This window comes from Folsomia candida, unplaced genomic scaffold, assembly GCF_002217175.1.
Source record: "Folsomia candida strain VU population unplaced genomic scaffold, ASM221717v1 Fcan01_Sc006, whole genome shotgun sequence".
In the NCBI taxonomy this organism is placed as follows: Eukaryota; Metazoa; Arthropoda; class Collembola; order Entomobryomorpha; family Isotomidae; genus Folsomia; species Folsomia candida.
Genome location: NW_019091198.1, coordinates 2,543,843 through 2,565,306, shown reverse-complemented (window position 1 = coordinate 2,565,306; position 21,464 = coordinate 2,543,843). Strand labels below are relative to the sequence as shown.

Below are 21,464 nucleotides of genomic sequence, written 5' to 3'. Positions count from 1 at the left end.
CCATTGCACCAGTTCAATTATGTGTGGGCGCAAATTGATGTTACTTACATTACAAATCGCCCATTTCACATCACGACAATTACCCTATAATTTAGGTTCAGGTTTCCCTTCTTCAAAATATGTACGTAGATATCTATACTTTTCTGGGTTATTGTCATTACTTGATCCAGAACTGTGCTTATTCTTTTATCCGTGTTGTAATTCTACGTACATAGCAAAAGACGGATCGCAATCCCACATCATCGTCGTCGGACCAGTCTGAGACTGAGGGAGCAGTAGCAAACAGCAAGCAGCATCTAGACACAACGGACGCGAGGTTGCTTCTGGTGCACGCTGCACTTACCGTCGTCACCCGTTTCGTATGACTTCAAATAAATGGTAGTGTTGGGATGTCCCAGGCTATTTCTGTTCAGAATCCTAAGAGAAATTTTGGAACCGTTCCTCTTTTGCTACACTTTCCTCCACGACTACTCGGGGCTACCTCGTGTTTCACTCCATCGGTGTAGTAGTATCTCTATGTAGTAGCAGTCGTAGTATCGCATCGTATCGTCGTTGTCGTAAGTCTGAGAGTAAAATAGTAGGATGGTTCTTGTTCCCTGACTACGGCTTCTTCTTCTTCTTCTCTGGTGGGTCGGTCGGTTAGTGTTATGTTGTTATCCGACTCGTCGTGATACTGATCTGATCTTATGACGACACGAGGCCGTGGTTCTTCTTACCCGTCTCAAAAAGCATAAGAAAAGAGCACAGTTTCTCTACTGTATTGAAGTTTAGTTTGTTTCGAGTCGTTCGTTGTCACTAACTAGACTGCGAATTTTATCAGAATGGACACACGTTGTTCCGTCGCCGAGTGTTGTTCTGTACGCGAGAAAATGCTACAGGAAACAGGCGGTGATCATCATTAACAATGTCCAAGTCAACTTTCCAACACCTACGAAAACTTGCTCAATAAGAAAACCATTTTTGCTCATTATCAACCTGAGCTCAGCACCGGGTCGCTCCTCGTTAGCTCACATTTTCACGGAGGATGTAAATACAAATAATCTCGTTAACATGAGGAGGTGAAACTTTGATTAATTAAGACTTTATTAATTTGGTACCGTGTTGTACCCAATCAACCTACAACTTGCTCAAAGTGAACAAAGATGTATACACACCTCATTGTGACGAGAATGAGGTTACAATCCGTGTCAAGGGGGACCGAAATACCCCGCAGATCAACTGTGAAGCCACCACCACCACCACTTTCTCCAGGCTGCGAACTTACACAAAGTCACCACCAGCTCAGCAACATTCACCGCAATGACTACGCTTTGTTTCACGCTGTTATTTAAAAAATAATAATTTGTACACGTGTAAATTTATGTCGCAACACGACGCATAATAGGATTTGTTTGTAACAACAAAGAAAATAATGACACTTCAAAGTGAGGCGGAAAGTTATAATTATGTTTAATCCACCTTGATTGCGAAACTCACAAGGCTAAGCCACTACTACTTTTCTACATATGTACACACCCTTCACAAAGGAGCATGAGGAAATGAGGGATGGGAAAAGAAATTGAGAAAAACAATGAGACGCGTTGTTCCAGAGGGGGGATGATGATGATGATAAGCGACATGGTGTCAGACTACTTGCGATGCTCGAGTAGTGGTAAAATTGTCATTGTCCTTCACGTGTAAAGTGATATTTGTTTTGTGAGTCGGCCTGGTTAGTAGCGAAAGCCGGTCAGAATGATGATGTTCAATAAGTGGAAAAGTAAAGGAGAAAGCAATGGTGGTGGTGCAGTCGTAGGTAGTACACGTAATATCACCTCCCAATTACAAACAAGTTGAGAAATTGCATCCTTCCTTATTTACCTAACAACATGACTGCATGCTTGTCATGTAACTCCAATCCTTCTTCTTTAGCCTTCTACAAAATTGTGTCATTAAATATTCACCACAGATGCGGACGGCGACCATCGTGGGTACAGGACCCATCTCATCTTTGCTGGGAAGCGTGACCCAGAGGCGCCCTCCGGGCCGAGTGGGGCCAGTCAGTCAGGCTCTCATTTCTACGGCGGCCATTCCTCCTCCCACTCACTCTCACATTCCAACCACCCCTTTGCCCAGGCTCAGCAGATTCGACAACCTCCACACGAGCCGGCTGCACGACGAAAGGGAAGCCGTCCACCCAATCTCCAGGTCGAAGAGGAATTGTACGCCAGGGGAGCCAACAAGCAGGTACTTAACCCCATTCCACTTCCATTTTCAACCGGACATTATTGAGCAAAAATAGAAAATATACAGATACTTATTATATATGCATCTGACTTTGCCCCAAAAACTCTGTATCTCATCTCAGATACGCAGGTTTCATTCCACACGCGACAAAAGTCCTTATCTAATCGCATATAGATATATGTAAAACGACGTTCATTCATGCATCTGCTATGGCATTTCGAGCATGGCTTTTCATTCCAGCCTTGTTACGTCCACAGTGGAGAGAGTAGTTTCACATGAAACAGTTACTTTCAATTAGTTTGGCCTTGTTCGCACTTGTGCTCCATTTGACTCTCTCGTGGTGTAGGCTGTGGTGCAGGACTAATAAGAGAGGAAAGGAGCCACCAGAAGCCAGCCACCACTCGTGGAGCACTTTCTTGGGGAGAAAGTGAGTAGTGTAAAATGGGGATTGTTTGGTGAAAGTATTTGAGCATACTTGACAGCTGGATTCTTTATAAACTGTTTGGATACTTGCTCACATTTTCAAAGTTTCTTTTCCTCCGTGTAAGTCGTCGTGTAGTCGTATATTGCTGATACATAACAACTTCATATATTCAGTTTTATGGCTGTTTATGAAAGCAACGGGCTGAAACAAGTCCATGAATTTCCCTCCCAATGTCAAATGCATGGAGTCAGTTTCATTAAATTAACAATTCTGCTGAAGGTTTTATGATGGATTATTGACTATCCCAAGTGCACGACCTCTCTTAGACTGCCCATTAATCGACTTTGATAAGGCAAGCATCCTGTCCACCAGGAACGAAACGTCCTCCTCGTCGTGAACCAAGTGCTGTATGAATGCGTGACGCAAGAAGAAACCGTGTTCCATCAGTATTAAATTTCACGTTATAAACCATCCAACCGGAGATGGGATGTTTAACTTTGAGACATTTTAGAATCAAGTAGCATCAACATATCGTGTGCGGCAAGCTATAGGAAATTTTGTGGGAGGACACAGTTGTTCAGAAAATTGTGTGCTCACCAATTGTAACTGTGTAAGAGTGTAAGAAATGACGGAAATGTAAGTGGAACTAGTCTTATAATCACCAAATTGTTCGTACAAATGCAGACACGCCTGGATGTTTGATCCATTATTCCCGTGAATAAATAGTTCGTCGCATGTAATGGTGTTAGTCTGGTGTAGTGTTGCTTTGCTCTCCTCATCCTGCCGTAATTCGGAATCATAAACGAGGAAACTGGATGAGTTATCGATGCTTAGCAGATTTATCATGAAAACGACTTTCCAAAACATATCCCGAATGTCAAACGGAAGTCTTCATGTTTCATCTACATCCCTAAAACTGAAGGCATAGCTGGTCGGTGTAGTGCACAATATATGCACATACATAAGTCTGTATATTTATTTAGCAGAGACAACCAACGCTCAGCTCTCTCACCTCGTATTCGAATTATTTCGAATGGGCATCCTAACGTCGGAAAGGATCAAGGTCTCGGTTCACTTGGGCTAAAATGATCCCTCGTTACTTTTACATAATTCATTTCGGATTTTGCAAATTTCCTTGATTGCATCCTTTTCACTGAAGCTGCTCAACTAGAAGAGCTTAATGACCAAGTGGAAAAATCCCATTTATTAATTATTTTTAACTTGAACTACACAATACGAAATATCCAGTTGAGATATGTTTAGAATGATTGTGAAATCGCTACCGAGCACAATCCTGGTGGCGTTATGGCAAGATTAGTTTTGCAAATTGGAGCACGATCTCAAGTATCTATACATGTGCTTTAGTTATGATTACAAGTTTCTTACCAAAGACGTGGTGCGGTTGTAAGATTTAGAATACGCTGATTAAGTTACGGCCTCCTCTTTGTAAGATATCTGCCTGTTTTGCCAACACAAAGTGTGCATTGTTTCACCCGTGAGATGGGAAGAATAAGTTGCATCCTCCAATAGTACGCGGAATCATTTTGCCCACCCCCGTGTCTGCATTCATATGGACGTACGCAGTGGTGGTATCTCATCCTTCATAGTTATGTATGTATGCAGACAATTCCATATGTTATCAGGCTTAGCTTACACATATTTGAACAAGGGTGGTGAACTATCTCTTTCTGAATTTCTCCGCTCCGGATGAGGAAAATAGAAAGTGGGCTGAATCGCAACACTTTCTCCTACCAAACAGAAATCATACGGTGTTCTGCCTCTGTTAGTATATAGTTTCTTATCAGGAGGCTGCAGGCAGGAATTTGGAATTTTCTTCTTCCGATGTGGAGAAAGTCGTTGAAAGTTTTGTCTTTCTGTCTGCACCAGTTGTTACACAATTCCGATCCTTCCTTTGCCTTTGGTTACCTTTTTTACATTTAGTTTGCGAATTTCCTCCTCATTCGCATGAGGAAGGAAACAGGGTATCCGTAGGATATCAATAATTTAATTTGGCAAGGAAAACAACACCATCCATTTCTGCGGAGTCACTGGGAGGCAAATACGAAACATTTTGTCGTATTTTTTTTATTCAGACGAAATAATTCTACATTGCATGTGACCTTTTAAACTTTAGATTTGTCCTGTCTCATCTAATTAGGCAGAAGGTACGTACGTAAGCATGCCGTCCCTATATTTTCTGAGAATACTTGGAACTAAAAGTAAGAAAAGCTAAAAAACAAGTCGGATAAATTGCCGATCATTCTTTTCATTTCTCGCTTTCTCAAGAATTGAACAGTTCTTCAAAGCTCAATCCGTTCTGCTCGAAGCAAATTGGGAGTCGCTGTTCCTCTCCTGAGATGAAAAAGTGCTTTACATGATCAAAGGGTTGTCATCCCAAGTTATGACAGCGAGACGGATGTAAAGATGGAAAAGTTCAAGCTCCGTGCCCCGTTCGGCAGTCTCTTTTATATTTTCTGCATCTACGTAGGTTTAATGTTCAGTTTGATTTGACCATGTTCCTGTCAAGGAGAGGATACTCCATGTTTAGTCGTGATTTAAGAGAGAGAAGATGGTGCTCATTGTTCCCATGCTTAAATTTACTTGGGATTCAGGCCGAATGAAGATGTTGGGGATATGCAATCCCGCATCACGAACGGCTACGTTCATATACTATGATTTATCCTTAGAGGATGAACGTAGCAGTTAGTTGCCTTGTCAGATGGCCCATTTTTCTCGTGTACATATTATCTCGGTGACTATGAGGGATAAGGTGTCCCCAAATGTGGTCGTGACTCATGAAACTCGAAAGATTTCTTAGGGAGGAGACGAGCTTGTCCACTTGACAAGGTAATGCGTCTCACATTTGAATCTCCAACAAACCCGAGAAAGACAAACAATACGTACATACTACGTACGTACATTTATACGATGTTACGTACATCTGTACGTAACAAGTGAGCCGAGGTGGATGGCAGTATCACCAGATTGCACTAGTAAAACGCATTTGTAGAAAATCCACTCTATGAACACACGGTTTTATAGCAACTGGAGACTTAGAGGTAGACTTGAATTTCCCCTTGTGTTATATATAAATTTAGACAAGAAAGCAGTATTACGGGGACAATACTGCACCAGGGAACCAGCGCATTTCTCATAAATCTTTTCGAAAAGATGGAGTGAAAGGACAAACAAGATCCGCTTACAGGTTTATATTTATGTTTAGTTACAACATACGTATGTGTCATTCTTCCGTGTCTGCTACTGTTAGGAAATAAAAGGGTCCAAGATAAAAATAAATATTGAGTGTCCCCATTATTGCTCCCGATTCAACCTGGAAAAAAAGAAAAACGACGTTTCGGTGCATGTTTGATTTGAAAACAAGAATTTTGAGACATTCCAAAGTCTCACAGAGCACGCGTTGTTGGCATTTCCGAACGAAAGGCATGATCAAAAAATGGTTGATAGATAAATTAACACGTTCCGTCGTTATAGCTTAGAAACCTATAACGATAAGTAGATAAGTTTGCCTGTATTTTTTTTTCTCACTGGTTTTAAAAAGCTTGGAAGCATTATGATTTCCTAAAAAGCGTGCAAATATTGCTCATGAATGTCCATGAATATATAATGTTGTGAATGTGTCGTATAAACTGATACTATCCGTCTTGTTCAAAGACATAAACTTTTTGAGCTGTTCCTTGTCGGTTTTTCAGACGATACATCTTCAACTTGCCATTTGTACACACACGATGAGGGTCTATACATCATCATCATCGTATAACCTCAGCGTTTTTTAGATGTCTTCTATCCATATTTACATTGGACATGACGGAGAGTAAAAAAGAGTTGTTTTTGTTGAATGCCAATTCCATCATAATTTAGATGGGTCCGTGAAGTCTGTAGAAAAAAATGTCGTCCTAACTACGTCACTCGGCCAACCATTGCCGAAGTCATAGATCAAAAAACACCTTTTCCATACTTATCATCGTAAGATAAGAGAGGGCACATGCACAATATTGGAAGTAGGCTCGGTAGGTAAATATGTCAATAGGTGGATGGTACGCATTTATGTAAACCAGCAGCACGGTTTTCTGCTTCTACAGATACTTTTTGGGATGGTGAAGGGAACAAGAGGTTCAGAGTCGGGATAGAGATTTCTTTTGCTAGCTTGTGATGCATGTATCTCAACATGAGACAAGATCAAGTGTTTCGTGGTGAAATTGGTCGAAAGAGTTTTTGGAAATTTACCAAAATCATGATCATCTGAAGGTTGGTTAGAATTCAGTCAGCCTATGCACTTTTAAGTTATACTCAGTATTTGCCAGACCGCACTGAGTGGTTCTTCCTCAGTAACAAACCATGTTCTTTTTCCTGTCCATTGTTTTCGTGCAATCAACGCATTTTATTGCCTTGTTCATCTCTCCGTCGAGGGAATATCCGGTTCTCGGCATTTAAAATGGTCATTAAGAAATAACTCTGAAAAACTTACTCGGGGCTGTTCTGAATTTTGAAGCAACCATCGTCTCATGTAGCACAGCTTATCGTACCACCAGCACTGGTACTGCTGGCACGGGACGTTTTAGGTCGGTTTTTGTCTGATGCTCTCGAGAGCACCAAATTGTTCTAGACCCCAAGAACAAAGAAGGAGTTGACTATTATGTGAATTTAGATATAAATGATTGCTCACTTCTGTCACACTAGAACTCCCAGATTTACGTTCTCTCTCTCTCTTCCTCTATCATTGGCGGCGTTGTGTTGTGGCGTACATGTGTATGAGGATTAATAGTGATACCTTGATACATCTGTAAAACAACCCTTTTATTGTTGTTCAAAATACAGTCATACGTCTGCACTCTGCACATGTCTTGGGTTACACCGTCGTCGTCGTCTGACGAGAGAAACGACGAAAGATTAAAGACTTGCTTGTTGGGGAAGAATCCATTTGAGAGGAGTAAATGGCTTTTCATCGCTGAATGAAGCACTTTTCCGTAACGTAACATTTACATCAAAATGTCAGGCTTTAACTGCTTTCATCAAGAAATGCGATTTTTTATCCCTCGACGGCATTATTGGAAATACCACGGAATAATTTGCTCTATTATCTCAGTTTATGCTATAAAACAGTCTAGACAGACTCGTGGGTAAAAAATTGTTACCAAGAAAATATTATATGCCAAACTTTAATACACAATCCTGAATGGTTTATAAATAAATATGTGCATGCAATAATATTTTACAAAGAGGAATAACTTGTCCAGGAACTATGATGAACCCACAAAACTAGTAAATTAAGTAAGTAGGCATCTGGCATACCAAAATAGGATGAGAAATGCATTTTCTGCTTACTTTGAGAAAGTTGACAATATGTTAAGCAACCACTCAAAACGCAGAGATGCTAATTAAATGGAAGAGGAGGAAGGAAGATAATGAAAAGGAAAGCACTTTGATTCCTATGTGCAATCAAGTATTCAGATTAATGATCTAAAATGAGATAAACTTTCTGGGCACATAAACTTTGACCCAGAGATGGGATTTGCATCTGTTCAAATTACACTGGAGAGCAGCGCATACTTATTACTGTCAGGGAGAAGCCTAACCCTTTCTTAACCTTTGGACGACTCTGCTATGCTTGTAAATATGTGTTGGAGGAAGAAACTTGTAAAATAAGCAAGTTGGGCAACTCTGCAAGAATTTTGCGAACTAAATAGAACCAGATAAGCTGGAAGAGTACGACATCTTTCCCAATGTGAAATGGACTTGCCTCTTCGCTTTCCCACACGATTTGTGAATTTACCCACAACTACCCGGACAGGGCACATGAACAAAGTAATTTATTACCTTCCTTTAGGTATTCGATGCAAACTTTATGATTCCACTCCTGGACGGCGGTAGTTGTTGTACGTGGTTTTATACTGCTCCTCCTGCTTTCTCCAAGCCCCAGAGGAAGAAGGAGGCGAAGAGATGAGAGATAATGACACCGTTACAAGAAGCGAAATTCTTGTGAAATGACCTTGTTGTTGTCTGTTGTTTCATCCCTGATTCATTTTCCAGACAAACGAACACTTCAACTTGTTCTGTCTCGGTTCACCTCATCCTCTTGCAGACTGAGATTAATTAAAACCTTAAATGAGTTAACTTTACTTTGTATATGTGCCCCAAGGAAGATCGAGTCAATCAGGATGACGACAACGAGTAAACCAGTATACATACTAGGCAGTCAGCCTCGTTGCTTTGCTACTGTTCTGCTACCAATGACAAAATTTACTCAGCTTTATTCCTATTCAGAATCCATGCTACAATTTAAGATGAATCAAATGTCGTGTCCCGGAGGATGCTTGGATCCTGTGTGAGACGAAAGTTAAGTTGATGAACACAAACTTCCGTCGTCCACCCATATGCTCATTCGTTCATTCGCTTAATTCTCCAAAGTGTATTGAATCTTCTGGCTCTTGTTTTTCGGATATGATGGCATGATTGGCTTCATCAAACCTAAATTGTAAAAGGTTCCCTTTCCCCAGTAAGTTGCGACTTGCTCGGAAAAACAAAAGTGGAATGATGCTACAGCAGGAATTGCATGGTTGAGCAATTTGTTGCATAAGTCATAAAGTGAAGGAAAAACTAATTAGCAAAGAACGCGTAACATGGGAAAAAGTTACTTGTTTGAAAATCTCTTGTGAAGAAGCTGATCAGCAAAAGCAACGTGTTCCTTATAATCATCCCACTTACATGCCGTCCATCAATGTAATGATATCAGAATCAATCAGCACCATAAGTTTACAAGTGCGAGAGAAGCATCAAACATAATTGTGCTCGTAATTGATTTACTTTGAAAGTATTGCCAAATCGTGTGTAAGGACTCTTCTTCTTTTTCTTCTGCTTCTTCTGATTTTTCTTCTTGTTCGCTTTCTCCCAAGAGCTGAGAGAGACCTCAAAGAGGGAGAAACAAACTTATTGAAGACTACAATTTATAGGACATAATTTTTTTTATTTTGTATAGACTTTGGTGAAAACGAAGTAGTTGGACAAGTGGAAGTTAAGTAAATTATACAAGGTTAAGACTTGAGAAAGGATGTAGCATGTGTTCTTTCTGTGAGTGTAAGGTGTTCCGGTGTCATTATGTACTACATGGCATTTGTCTCTTTACTTGGACATTTCCTGGAAGGAGAGACCAGATGAGGGAGCTTATGTGTAGTAGTTTTCCTTGCTGGCTTGTCAACTATAAAGCTGTTTTCATGTAATATCTGGAAATCAAATACAAATTAGTCCTCGGAGGATGTATGCCTGCTCAGAGCGAATACTCTTTGCGTATGTTGGAATTGAAAGCTCCTCATCCAGCTCATGGAGGACTTTGGGGTTGTCCAAATCTCCAGAGTGTGGTGAGCTCAGAAGGAAATTGCTTTCTTGTTCTCCTCTCCTTAGCTAAAGTGCTCTTGTAACTAGAGAAAGCTCGAAAGGGAAAAGAGGACTGTCTCTCGAGAGGAAATGGACAACAAGAAACACCTTAAATCCACTCTCCTTCCTCCGTCGGCCTTACCACCACCACCACATAATACACACCCACCAAAGCACATCGTTGGGAAGGATATGCACTCATATCCTGGGTTCACATGCACGTTTGGGCTTTCGTGCCAGGGGAGTAAGACAAGATGTAGTAAAGAGTTGAGAAATCGGTAGCTCCGTCCAACCCCTCGTCCATGCAGAGATTTACATATAATCATGCACGTAGTTCAGCTCCTACAATATTTAAATGGTTTGACAATTTATTGCGATAGCAAATACATTCCCCACGTTTCATCCCTAATTTACTGGTTGATTTTATCCTCGACAGGAAATCATGTCTTGTGTTGAGTAAATGTCACAGAGTATTAATGCTTAGAAATCGCGTAATTGCATTTTCTGCAAAGCTGAAGAATTTGTACATCATCAAGTCTGTAGCACGTGAAGAAAATCAAGTTACGGAAAACCCTGCCTGACTTGCCTCTTTAATTAGCCTTACATTCTCGGTAATCAGATTACGATTTCTTTACCGTCCTTCATTCCTTCTCCTCCTCTACTCACGGGACTGACAGAGGCTGGATAACTAGGTTGTTTTTACTTACCAAATTTTCCAGAGACGCCATGCGCGTTCACATTCTAGGAATTCGGATGATCGTTTTCAGAGTGATGAAGTTGTCACTGTTTGGTGATGAGGGTGAAAAAGCGACTCATTTTCAAACTCATCACTATCCAGTGTTCTGTTATGACGATGTGATATGATGGCGTGGTGCAAGTTTAGATTATTATATTCGTCTTGCCATTTCCGTGGTGGGAGGATTCCGCAGCCCTTGCATAAAATTATCATCAAAATTGCAAATGTCCCTTCATGCGCAGCGAAATATTACAACATACAAGAAATATTACAACATGAATTCGCTCCAATGTCGAATGCACAAAGTGATGCAATATGCATGCTCAGAACAGGAGTTGAATAAGTGATATTCAGTGCGATATTGGGCTGTGTTGTGGAATAGAAATGTGTACTTGGCGTCATAAAGCGGTAGGAATCAAGACTTTGGGAAGCATTTTAGGCGTGGATGAGAAGATTCTTGTCGAGCAGGGCGGAGAGATGTTGTGCGATAAAAACCAGAAATACGTGTGGTCGTAGATACGTATCTCGGTTGAAATATCCGTAGGAGGCTTTTTCCATTAAGGATTAACAGGAGAAAACACGGGGAAAGTATCTGTGCCGGGTTTTGACTTTTAGACAATGGTCACAAATACTTCTTGTCAGATAATTTGATTCAGTTGTTTGTTTGTTTGCATTTCAAAAGAAAAGTCTCACGGTCGTCATAAATATGTAGGCAGCAGCGTGTACCGCAATAAAATGCAATGTTCACACCTTTAAAAATTGATAGGATGCAGTAATGAATGTTGTATGAGGAGAAACACGTCCTAATTATTTGGTTCCTTTCAAAGTTAATGTGTGTGTCACCTCTGAAATAATTAGCACTACTTTCCTCCTCCTCGCCTTCTTTCCATAGGAGGAAAAACCGGTGATGAAACATCAGCAACAGGGACTGCCCTTGGAAAGAGGAGCTGCAACATAAGGGAGAGACAGACAAGCAGGAGACTGGAGCTGTCTCAAACCTAATTTAAATTTTGGACACTTTCGTCATTTCGTCTCCAAAAGTTTGTGAAAGCGACGGCATTACTTTCCGTCCTCCCTTTCGGTTGGCTAGCTAGCTGGCACCCCGGCGATGAAGCTAGTGATATTACCCACAAACATTTTTAAGAGTTTCCACCTTCCTTTTTCTCCAATTCCACCAACTCCCTCGAGTTTAATTCAGTTATTGAAGTTTGTGAAGTGAAGTTTGCACAACGTGTTTGGCAATTCATACCGTGGCGAAATAAATGCATGGACAGTTCTGGCAGTACACGTTCGTTGAGACGTGCATGCTGCTGCTGTTGCTACAAACAAGGCTTGCAGTAAAAGGGCACTTCCAGAATGATTGGATGTTGGTTTGGTTTCTGAAACTCTTTGTTGTTTGGTTGTTGGATTTCTAGGTCGGTCGTCGGTAGTTCCTTCCTGTTCTGTCCTCGTCCTTTGGCTTCTAGGGATAGCGGAGAGAAATGTTTCATGGGCCCCGACAGACGTGACATTGTTTTGCGGTTTACTGAGATTAGCTGCTGCACAAAGGCAGCTGCAGCGGAACAATGTTCGAGTTGGTTAAAAAGTTATAAAGTAGTTAGAATTTAGTTTGTTGTTAAATCAACTTTGGTGGATAGGTTTAATTATCACTGTTTTGTTGCATGTGAAATTTTGAAATGAAATGAATGAGGAACAAAAGGCAGTGAAGTAAAAGTCACAGTACGCGAAAAGCATAAATAGATCCCTTTGTTGATCAAGTTGATAAAGTTGACAAAGTTGATAAAGTTATGTATGTGTGTTAGTGGAGTGCAATGAATTCATTCTCCACTTTCACCTACATAGTTTTACATATATATGCGATACTATGTATACTTTCATCTGACTTATTTTACACTATGGAATAAATTTGTACGATTATACACATTGCTTTGCGAAATTAATTTAAATAAACGATGACGATACGGATGTGTTCAAATTAAATATGTTTCACATCACACTTGCCAAATAAGGCTTACCATATATTTTACAAGTACAATGGCTGAAATACATAATGAATTACTCGAGCACTTCACTTCATTGAAGTAACTTTAACATATTTTAGTGAAACTTTGACTCTACTTGTTCGCCACGAAACTTTTTCTTGTCCCAAAGACAAACCTTACCGTAGAAAGTAGTTTATGTAAGTTGGCTCCCTCCTCACCCGTAATGGATTTTGTTTTCTGTGAGAAGCATCCCAACTAATTGTGTATATTGTTTTTTCCCAGGTGAGCTTTGGTGGCGGAGGGGGCAGCAATGCCTGGGGCGGCGGAGGAGGACCTGGTGGTGCTGTGCCCTCTTCTTCCTCTGGGGGCCAACCCCACATGGCGTACCAAGGACCTCCCACTTACTACAATGGACACGGAGGGGCCCCCACCACCGGCGTGTTCGAGGACCCGACCGGAAAACCCGGCATGTTGGAGGTGGTAGCAGGGCTTTCCAGAGATTGCTTCATCATTCCACTCGCCTGTGTTGATCGGTTCCTTCCTGCTGGACTCACGGTCAGTGTAAACAAGGAATCTTTTCAATAAATCACCCTCCCAGCCACGCTAGACGTCAGATCAGAAACCAACTAACCATCCGACCTGAGCCCCACACCGCAATGTTCTTGTCCAGTCCTCGTAGTGGCAATAGTTTTCGTGGCGGTTGGGTTTTATAAGTCTGATTCAACTTCTTCATTCACGCATAAATCACGTCTATTTCCCAACTCCAACAGCGTTTAGAAATTTTACTGGTCAACGTTCGTTTTTGTCGAGACCCCGACGACCACACGACTTTTCCTCTTTCAAGGTCATGTTGTATCCATGCATAGTTCTTGGCTGTTTGCATAAGAACCCGAATTTTACAAAAAACCGCTGGCATTTTAATAAGAATCGGACCCTTTCCTTATCATACATACAAAAAGGCAATGATTTATTCATGGGCCGTATTTCGGGTGTCCTCCCTTGTCTCAGATGAAGGGAAATGGGGAAAGGCCGAAAAGCACATATCTACATGGCACTTACCTCATCATGCGGAGCGAACTATGGACTGTGAAAGAACTGTATGTTTAGAATGTGACCGACATTCTCGGGCGCAGTTGGTGGAAAATTCTTCTTGGTCATCCATTATATAGGCCGTTTTAGTATATGCCCTTATCGACAATAGGGGGTTCCATGTATTGGAAAATTGATCTAATAAACCTGTTACACCAAAAGGCTTTTAGCACGCGACAAAAATTTAGTCTATGTCACAAAATTAAGAAATTTTAGCCTCCGAAAGTCAATATATATCGATAAATACTTGTGTATTGCGATTTTATCAGATTTATTTAGTTAAAAAATGCCTCGCAAATTAGAATATCAAACTCGGTGCAAAAAAGCTGGACTATATTATTGATGCGATACCACAAGCTTAGAAACGCATTAGGAAAGTCTTTTTCTGGCAATTTAGGTCTCTTGCGTAGAATCATGAGCCTCAGCCAAACGGTTTCCGAACAATTTATCATACAATAAAAAAATGGGTGGTATATATCCTCTCAACTTTTTCCTCTACCCACCCACCATCCCAACTACTCATGCAATAATATGGCTATCCGGACTCTGCTGCACCGATGAACTGATGATTTTATTATTAACATCCCGTCCTCCACACAATTCTTCTTACAGTGCTTCTTTCTGTGCAGTTCTACCCAATGTCGTCGTAGATGGATGGATACAAAGTGTGCCAAAAATTTAGAGAGCAAACATCGAGACAGTAGAGAGAGAGTGAGGCCACCTCCCTTCGTTTCCGTTTTAATGGCAAAAAGAGACTTTCTACGATTTGGCTACTTTCTCCATCCAGGAGCAGTCTCCTGTTTCTTTTCATTCCTTCAATTTACGTGTTTTTTTTCAACCGTTTTCTCCTGTCTCGCTCGTTCCTTCCTTCGTTCGGTGGCAGGTTGAGCAGTTCCTTCCATCCACGAAAGTCTTCACTCCGTGGGGAGACGGGTAGAAGATCAAAACAATGAAATTCTAAAAAACCGTTCCTTCTCGTCCAGCCCTTGTCCAAGGAAAAGCTGTCATCAGTTGCATCACTCTCTCGCTTGTGTTCCCCCTCTCTCCGAAATTACGGTGAAATATACAAACTCCTTCCTTCACAATGTTCGCCATGAAAGCGTAAAAAGGGCCAAGAGGAGTCGAGCTGGTGGTGATGTGTCATTGTTTTATCGATGTGACGCCGAAGGTCGATCTGTGAAGAATCCCATTTCCTTTTCCCTTCGTCATATTATTCAACATCATGAATGCCGGGTTCCACTCGCTGTTTTAGACTAATTAAATAGCACTCATAGTAATTTTAGGGTATAGGCTTCTACGGTATTTGGTATGATGTGGGTACGCAATGAATATGAGATGATACATATTTTGATAGCGTACCCACGCAGTTTATATGACCATTTAAGCCTTTGATTTTCCATACACTTGCAATTTTTTTGATCTCTGATCCGGATTTTCCCCTCTTAACGGGGAAGAATAAGCACAAGAATCGTCATCGCATCATCATCCAACAGTTGGACTATTTGCTGGGTTATCAAGAAGGATGAAAGAGTAAGACGAGAGGAGAAGCCGACTCCATTTTCTGACATCTCACTCGCCTCGTACTTTTCCTCGTAGTTCTTGACATGGCCTAGAAATACAAGATGGAAGAGCGTAGCTTGGTGAGCAACGGAGCGGAGTGAGTATTGCTTTCAATCGGATTATGTGGGCGAAGAAATGTGAGGCCACTTTAAGATCGGGCTTAATTCTTCTTAAATCTGAAACCATTAAAGATTTACGTTACACACCCAGCTCATTCCTCGTCCTAGCCATCTTTCTGGCTCTATTATTCTCCTGTTATTCTCCTTCGCCTGGTCCCTTTGTCTCGGATCGTCATCCGACAAGGTAAAACACTGATGTACGTTCGAGAGAACAAGAGAGAGTCTCAAAAAGTGAGACAATCCATTCTTCCCGCACCACCACCAGGTTTGGACACGTTTCTCCAAGGTATTTGGGATGGAATGAGGAAAAAACGTGAAAATGAATTGCTTTCAGTCATTTTGAAAGTGAAGAATTTCTCATAATCAATCTCCGATAACACATGTACGGCAATGCTTGGGTGACGACGACAAGCGGTGTGCTAAGATTCTCGCTCAAGTTTTTATGTTGTATCGGTCTATAGATCACAAGCATGGTGACGACGACGCTATCTGCTTTCACCACACCAGGCAGGCACATACGTACGCCGTCTATCTTCGCCTTCACCGTCGTCTCCCTACCGTGTTTATGGGCTTCTCGGTCTTTCCCCGTAATATATTCACGTCATCAGGAATTGCGTATAAATTGCGAGGCAGCTAAAATTCAACCGTAAAACAATATTTTATGCCGTGAGCCACCCTTCGTCCGGTTTTATGCCTGGAGACGAGAGACCAGATACCTATACACACAATAGAGTAATTCGAGGACGGGCAGAGGTACGGATCAAAGAAAACTTTGTAATTCGATCCACGAATTCAACAATGAAAAGAGAAATTCACATGAACATTATTCTCCTGCAAAGTTTAGGAACGAGTCGAAATTTTCAAGTAGTTGAAATGAAACATAAATTTTTCGAATCCTTGATTTTTTTTAGTTTCTTGTCCGCGACTTTGTGTAGGTGTGACAATCTAATGTCACACCACTGCTTTGACATTGAAGTAACTGCTATTTTATTTCTCCAAGGCTTTGTAATTCTTTTTTTTACATTTATTGTTATTATCAAGAGAGAGAAAGGCCCGTCTTGCATCAACCTATGCAATCTCGCCGGTCTTTTGACAGAGATGGCAAACAAGGAGGTGGGAATAAAATGCAATTTTCTCTAAGATCATAAAAAGTGGCGTCGCTTTTGACTTTTATTTGCTGAACCAAAGCAACAAAAACAATCCGAGTAATCTTGTTTGCACATGAAGAATGATAAAAACAATAAATTTGTTACTTAAAGTGTGCTGATTTTTTAAGGAACAATAGCACACACGTTGTTCTCACTATTTTAGGAAACACCACTGTTTGGACAAGTCTCTTTCATCCTCCTACACAACCAATTGGTAAATGGAGAAATAAAGCAAAATCTGTTTTGGACATCAAGAGTTATTCATCCAATTTCATTCCGCAAATGTCCAATTTGCCGTTGGTAGAAGGGTTTCCCTCTCTCGCTCATTCTCTTTACAAAGTGAAAGAGAAAACATTTTTTGCAAATGTGTACTTACATCAGTGAGCTCAGAGGAGAGGACGTTGATGGTTGGTTAGACCCGTTGTCCTTGTTGTTGTGGAACTTACTTTACTTTCTTCCATTCACTTGGGTTCGTTAGAGGGCAAGAATTGCTTTGGCATCCCCAATTTGTCTTTCCAAGAAGAGGGTATTACTTGGATGTCCTTGTCAGTTTTCCAGCTGCTATTCAAATTTGATATGAGACGTGTAAACAGAACTCTTACCCAAGCCAGCGAGTCGTTAAGATGTTCGCCATCATTTTGTCGAGAGACATCCCCAGACATCTCTGTTAATAATGATTAAAAAACTTTTCAACGAGAGAATGCAGAGTAAAAAGTCGTTAATTTGCAAAATGTTGTCCGCATTTATGAAATACATCCATGTTTATGGCCATGATTGTGTAACTTTCAGCTTCCAGAACTGCAATCGAGGTCCAACAACAATTCCAGTTCTTCTTCAGGGGCTGGGACGCCGCTGAACGTACTCGAGGTGGCGGATCCCCAGTTGGCTGTGGTATGTAATTTAAGTCATATGTAATTTAAGTCGTTGTAAACCAATTACTTCATGAAATTCCTGGTAAATTATTTGATTTTTATAATTATTTTTTGAGAAAACGAATTGATGGAACAGCAGCACATAAAATAGACTATTTTAAATAGTAGGAATAGGACAATGCAAATAACCAATAATAATAAGAGCTTTTTCATTTCGAAATGGAACGGAATCCATACAAATTCCACATCAGGGGACATTAAATTTCGCATTTTGACAAGAAAATCAATACTACATCAAAGAAATCATAAAGTTTAAAATAAAAGCGAATTGACAGAGAAACCCGAGCGGATGAGTATGCGAATATTAAGTTACTACCGGCAGGCTGAGGACAAAAAGGAGTCGTGATTTCATGCTATTTCATTCCAATTAGGTCGTCCATTTAATGACCCCACTGATTCCGCTGAGCCAGCCCCTCGACTCCCCCACCAACCACCCCGAGCGGGTCCAACGCACCCTCGCCATGGAACTCATCGAACGAGCCAAGTTGGAGAGACAAGCCTCTCACGGACTTTTATTGGCCTCGATGGAAAACAGTTGTGAGTCTCTCTCTCTGCATCCATATATATTTTAATTTAATGTGTTTCATCCCATTACCTACATGCATGTTGTTTCGAAACAAACACACATTCACAATCCCACTCTTTGGGCTGTGGATGGAACGTACAAGTAGAAGTGGAGCGACGGTCATATAGATAAGCCGCACATGTAATATCCATGCCACGAGGAGTACATGGGCTCCTAAGCACAAGTTATCGCGAGCAGAACTAAAACTCGTTACAGTTCACATTTTCTCAATACGCACTCCAATCCCATCTTTCCTTTTTATGACAATTCACATCCGCGACTGATCATGTTTCTCATTCAGACTGAATAATCATTATGGATGTGCAGCTCATTTTATTTATTTCATGGTCGCACAAATTGGCTCCTTTTCGATGGCAATTTAACCGGGAGTGTGGTCCATTCTACGTAGATTATATTTTGCTTGAGCCAAGTTAAACGAAACGAAGGACTTACAAGGTGATCTTTTAGCATGAAGGATGACGCTCTTGGTTGTTCGGCTGCTTACTTATCTAACAAGATGAATCGGCTTCGGGAATGCAACTAGGCTTTAAAAAAATCATGGGACACACAATTCGCCTATCTGTGCATAGCTATCAGCTCTCGAGAGTTGGCTGGATCTGATTGGATTCTCAGTAATTTTTCTCCTCTTGCCATACTAAATAGGAGACAAATGCCGTTTGTCATTATTTAAAAAGATCTTGCATACAGCCAAGGTTCGTTCGTGCTGATGTCTACAACGATGTACTTCACCTCATTCAGGCCCATGTCGTCAAGCAGTATTTTTTAGCTACTTGTTTTGGGAAATGAAAAGTCTATGAAGTTCATTTCAAGTGCCGGAGGATGTAAGCGAAGAGGTACGTATGACGTGTGATACGAGGACGATGTTCCTCGACTCTCCGCATTCCTCTGTGAGACAAAGATATAGAAAATCAGATAAATTTGAGTTGGGCGACGAGGCCAGAATGAAAAGATTGCCGTATTCTCTTATTCAAACCCACATTTTCATGACATTTCGCCACTAGAATTAAATGACCATGACACGGGGGAGTAACATTACGAACGCTGTTGAATGAATGGGCTCGTCATTTATGCCGATGAGCCATGGATAACGGGACGATAGAGGTCAACTGAGACGCGTATGTAGGAGAGCACAGAGGGGACAAAGGGAATCAAGAAAGTCGTCGTAGTCGTCGTCGTCGTCAATTGTGCAGCAGCGGCCTTTCATGCTTAAAGTACTTGACTATACCGTCCTGCAGCTCATCTCCTTAATCGTCTCTATACTTTTGTACCACTCTCCGAGTCGTCTTGTCCTCAGGCGAATCCTGCTCCTGGAATCCCTGAACGTTTTTCCCTTCCCAAGTTGGTGATATCTTGGTCCACTTTAATTTAGTTGAACATTTGTCCTTACTGACTCCGGGCTCGAGAAGAATTAACCAAATGGGAAACCTCATTTCTCACAATAGAATTTGGAAATGGTCGACTTTTTCTTGCTTCAAGTATTCATTGTGCGTGCGTGTCTTACAACGGGTTTTTTTCTTCAAAATCTCTACAGATTAATTAACGCTGTCATAACTGCTATTCAAAATCATGAGAGAGAATTCTACTAGAAATTTCGAGAAGTTGGACTTGTAGGGAAGGAAATGTCTATTAATTTTTTCCTTACAAATTGGCACCAAGCAAATCCATATTTTCTCGGATTGGATATTTCCCAATGATCGGGAGAAAATATTACGGGTGGAATCCTTGTTTCGTGACTTGTATAATGAGCGACTCATATCAAGAATTATATCTGGCAGAGATAAGCTTGGCACCCGTCAGAGACGACAAAAATGCCAGCAGTGTTGAACGTGGGAATGATTTATACTCAGATATTGGCTTTCTCTCACGTATTTCGACTATGCCATATTTTACTTGACCCAAATGCTCTATGACAGTTTTTTAGTTAATAAATGTATCAGAAATTGCTGCGAGACATTGAAGAAATTTATGAAACGATGGTTCTGATTGATACCCAATTATAAGAACGGTTTATGTACGTTTTCACTTATTTAATCAGTTAATCCTAAGGACACGGTTGTCAAATGGGTAAGTTAGATGGGTGACCAAGGTCGTCATGTTGTGGCGTGTCAACGTCAGCCCAATCCCTATTATTTCATTCATTTTCATTTCAAAGTATCCGATACCCTGAAAACGAACTCGCTGAGATACAAAACAACAATTTTCATCCCAGTGGGGCTTTGATTCCTGCTGGCACTCAACAACAACGGCATACACCACTTTCCACCAGTGACGAAAGTATGAGAATAGATGCGAATTTGTGTATCAACCATAAGCAAATTCTGCCGTTCTCCGGGAGGAAAACGGGTATCCTTCACTGGATAGCTCTGCCTGGTGATAATGGTCGTGGTCGTGGTAGGGCGATACTGGTGGCGAAATCATATCCTGGAATAAGCTCCAAGAAATGTAAGGATGAAGGAAAGGAAGTTTATTTCATTGTGTAGTTTTCCACCAACCATGCCACTTCCCTCCGCATCACCTCGGATGGAACTCCGGATTTGCGGATTTGGTTTTTATTTTGTGGCCAAGACCAGCCTTCCATGGATTCAAATGAGAAACATACATTCTTACTTTTTGGGCATAACAAATAAGACATGGTTCTTGAATAAATGGAATATCCACCCAATGATTCATAATCCGCTGAGATGATGTCTGCGACACAATGTATGCATCCAACCATGTAAATTCGCTACATTTTATTCATTATTCAAGCATTTCTTAGTCCAGTTTTTCCTTCTTAACTTTTGTCACAAAACTATCCTCCTCTGGTTTTATAGAATATGTGTCGTTAGGTACGTAATGAGGTAAAAAGTTGACTTCTGGATAGAATCTCAAAACGCATGAACTGTAAAAAACCAAGGATATTTTTTGCCTGCTATTTACAGTCTCAAGTCATTGTGAGTAACTTCACATTTTTGGCGAACGACGTGCCATGGCATATGACACGGCTATTGTATGTAGTGACTGGTGAATATATGCGTAAATCCGGAAACGCTGCTGGTGCTTCTTATTCTTCTCTGGTTTGTTGCAAAGTGAAATGTTCTCGAGTTCTCACTTTTCACCACCACCCGTTATTTCTTCTGTCTCATTTCACACCCTTTCTTCTGTCTCGCTCAGAATGGAAAATTGGTGTTGGTTTCCCCTGAAATTTTAATGTAGGAATGAGATTATCGTGTCAACGAATTTCGTCTCGAGGAAATTTATTTATTCATCGAAAATCAGGTTTAATTCAACTGAAAT

General features: G+C 40.9%; 1 protein-coding gene across 5 annotated transcripts in view; it reads left to right on the top strand.

The window, feature by feature from the left end:
• The window catches only part of LOC110850911, a 49,419-nt gene that overhangs the window by 14,162 nt on the left and 13,793 nt on the right, over positions 1-21,464 (top strand). For 2 of the 5 annotated variants that reach the window (XM_035853112.1, XM_035853113.1), the window contains 4 exons: positions 1,946-2,223; positions 13,037-13,309; positions 17,460-17,561; positions 17,974-18,139. In XM_035853112.1, coding sequence (XP_035709005.1) covers positions 1,946-2,223; positions 13,037-13,309; positions 17,460-17,561; positions 17,974-18,139 — 819 coding nt within the window. Of the gene's footprint in view, positions 1-584; positions 1,829-1,945; positions 2,224-13,036; positions 13,310-17,459; positions 17,562-17,973; positions 18,140-21,464 lie in introns of those variants that run through there. The other 3 variants (XM_035853110.1, XM_035853109.1, XM_035853111.1) reach the window with 3 other exon arrangements.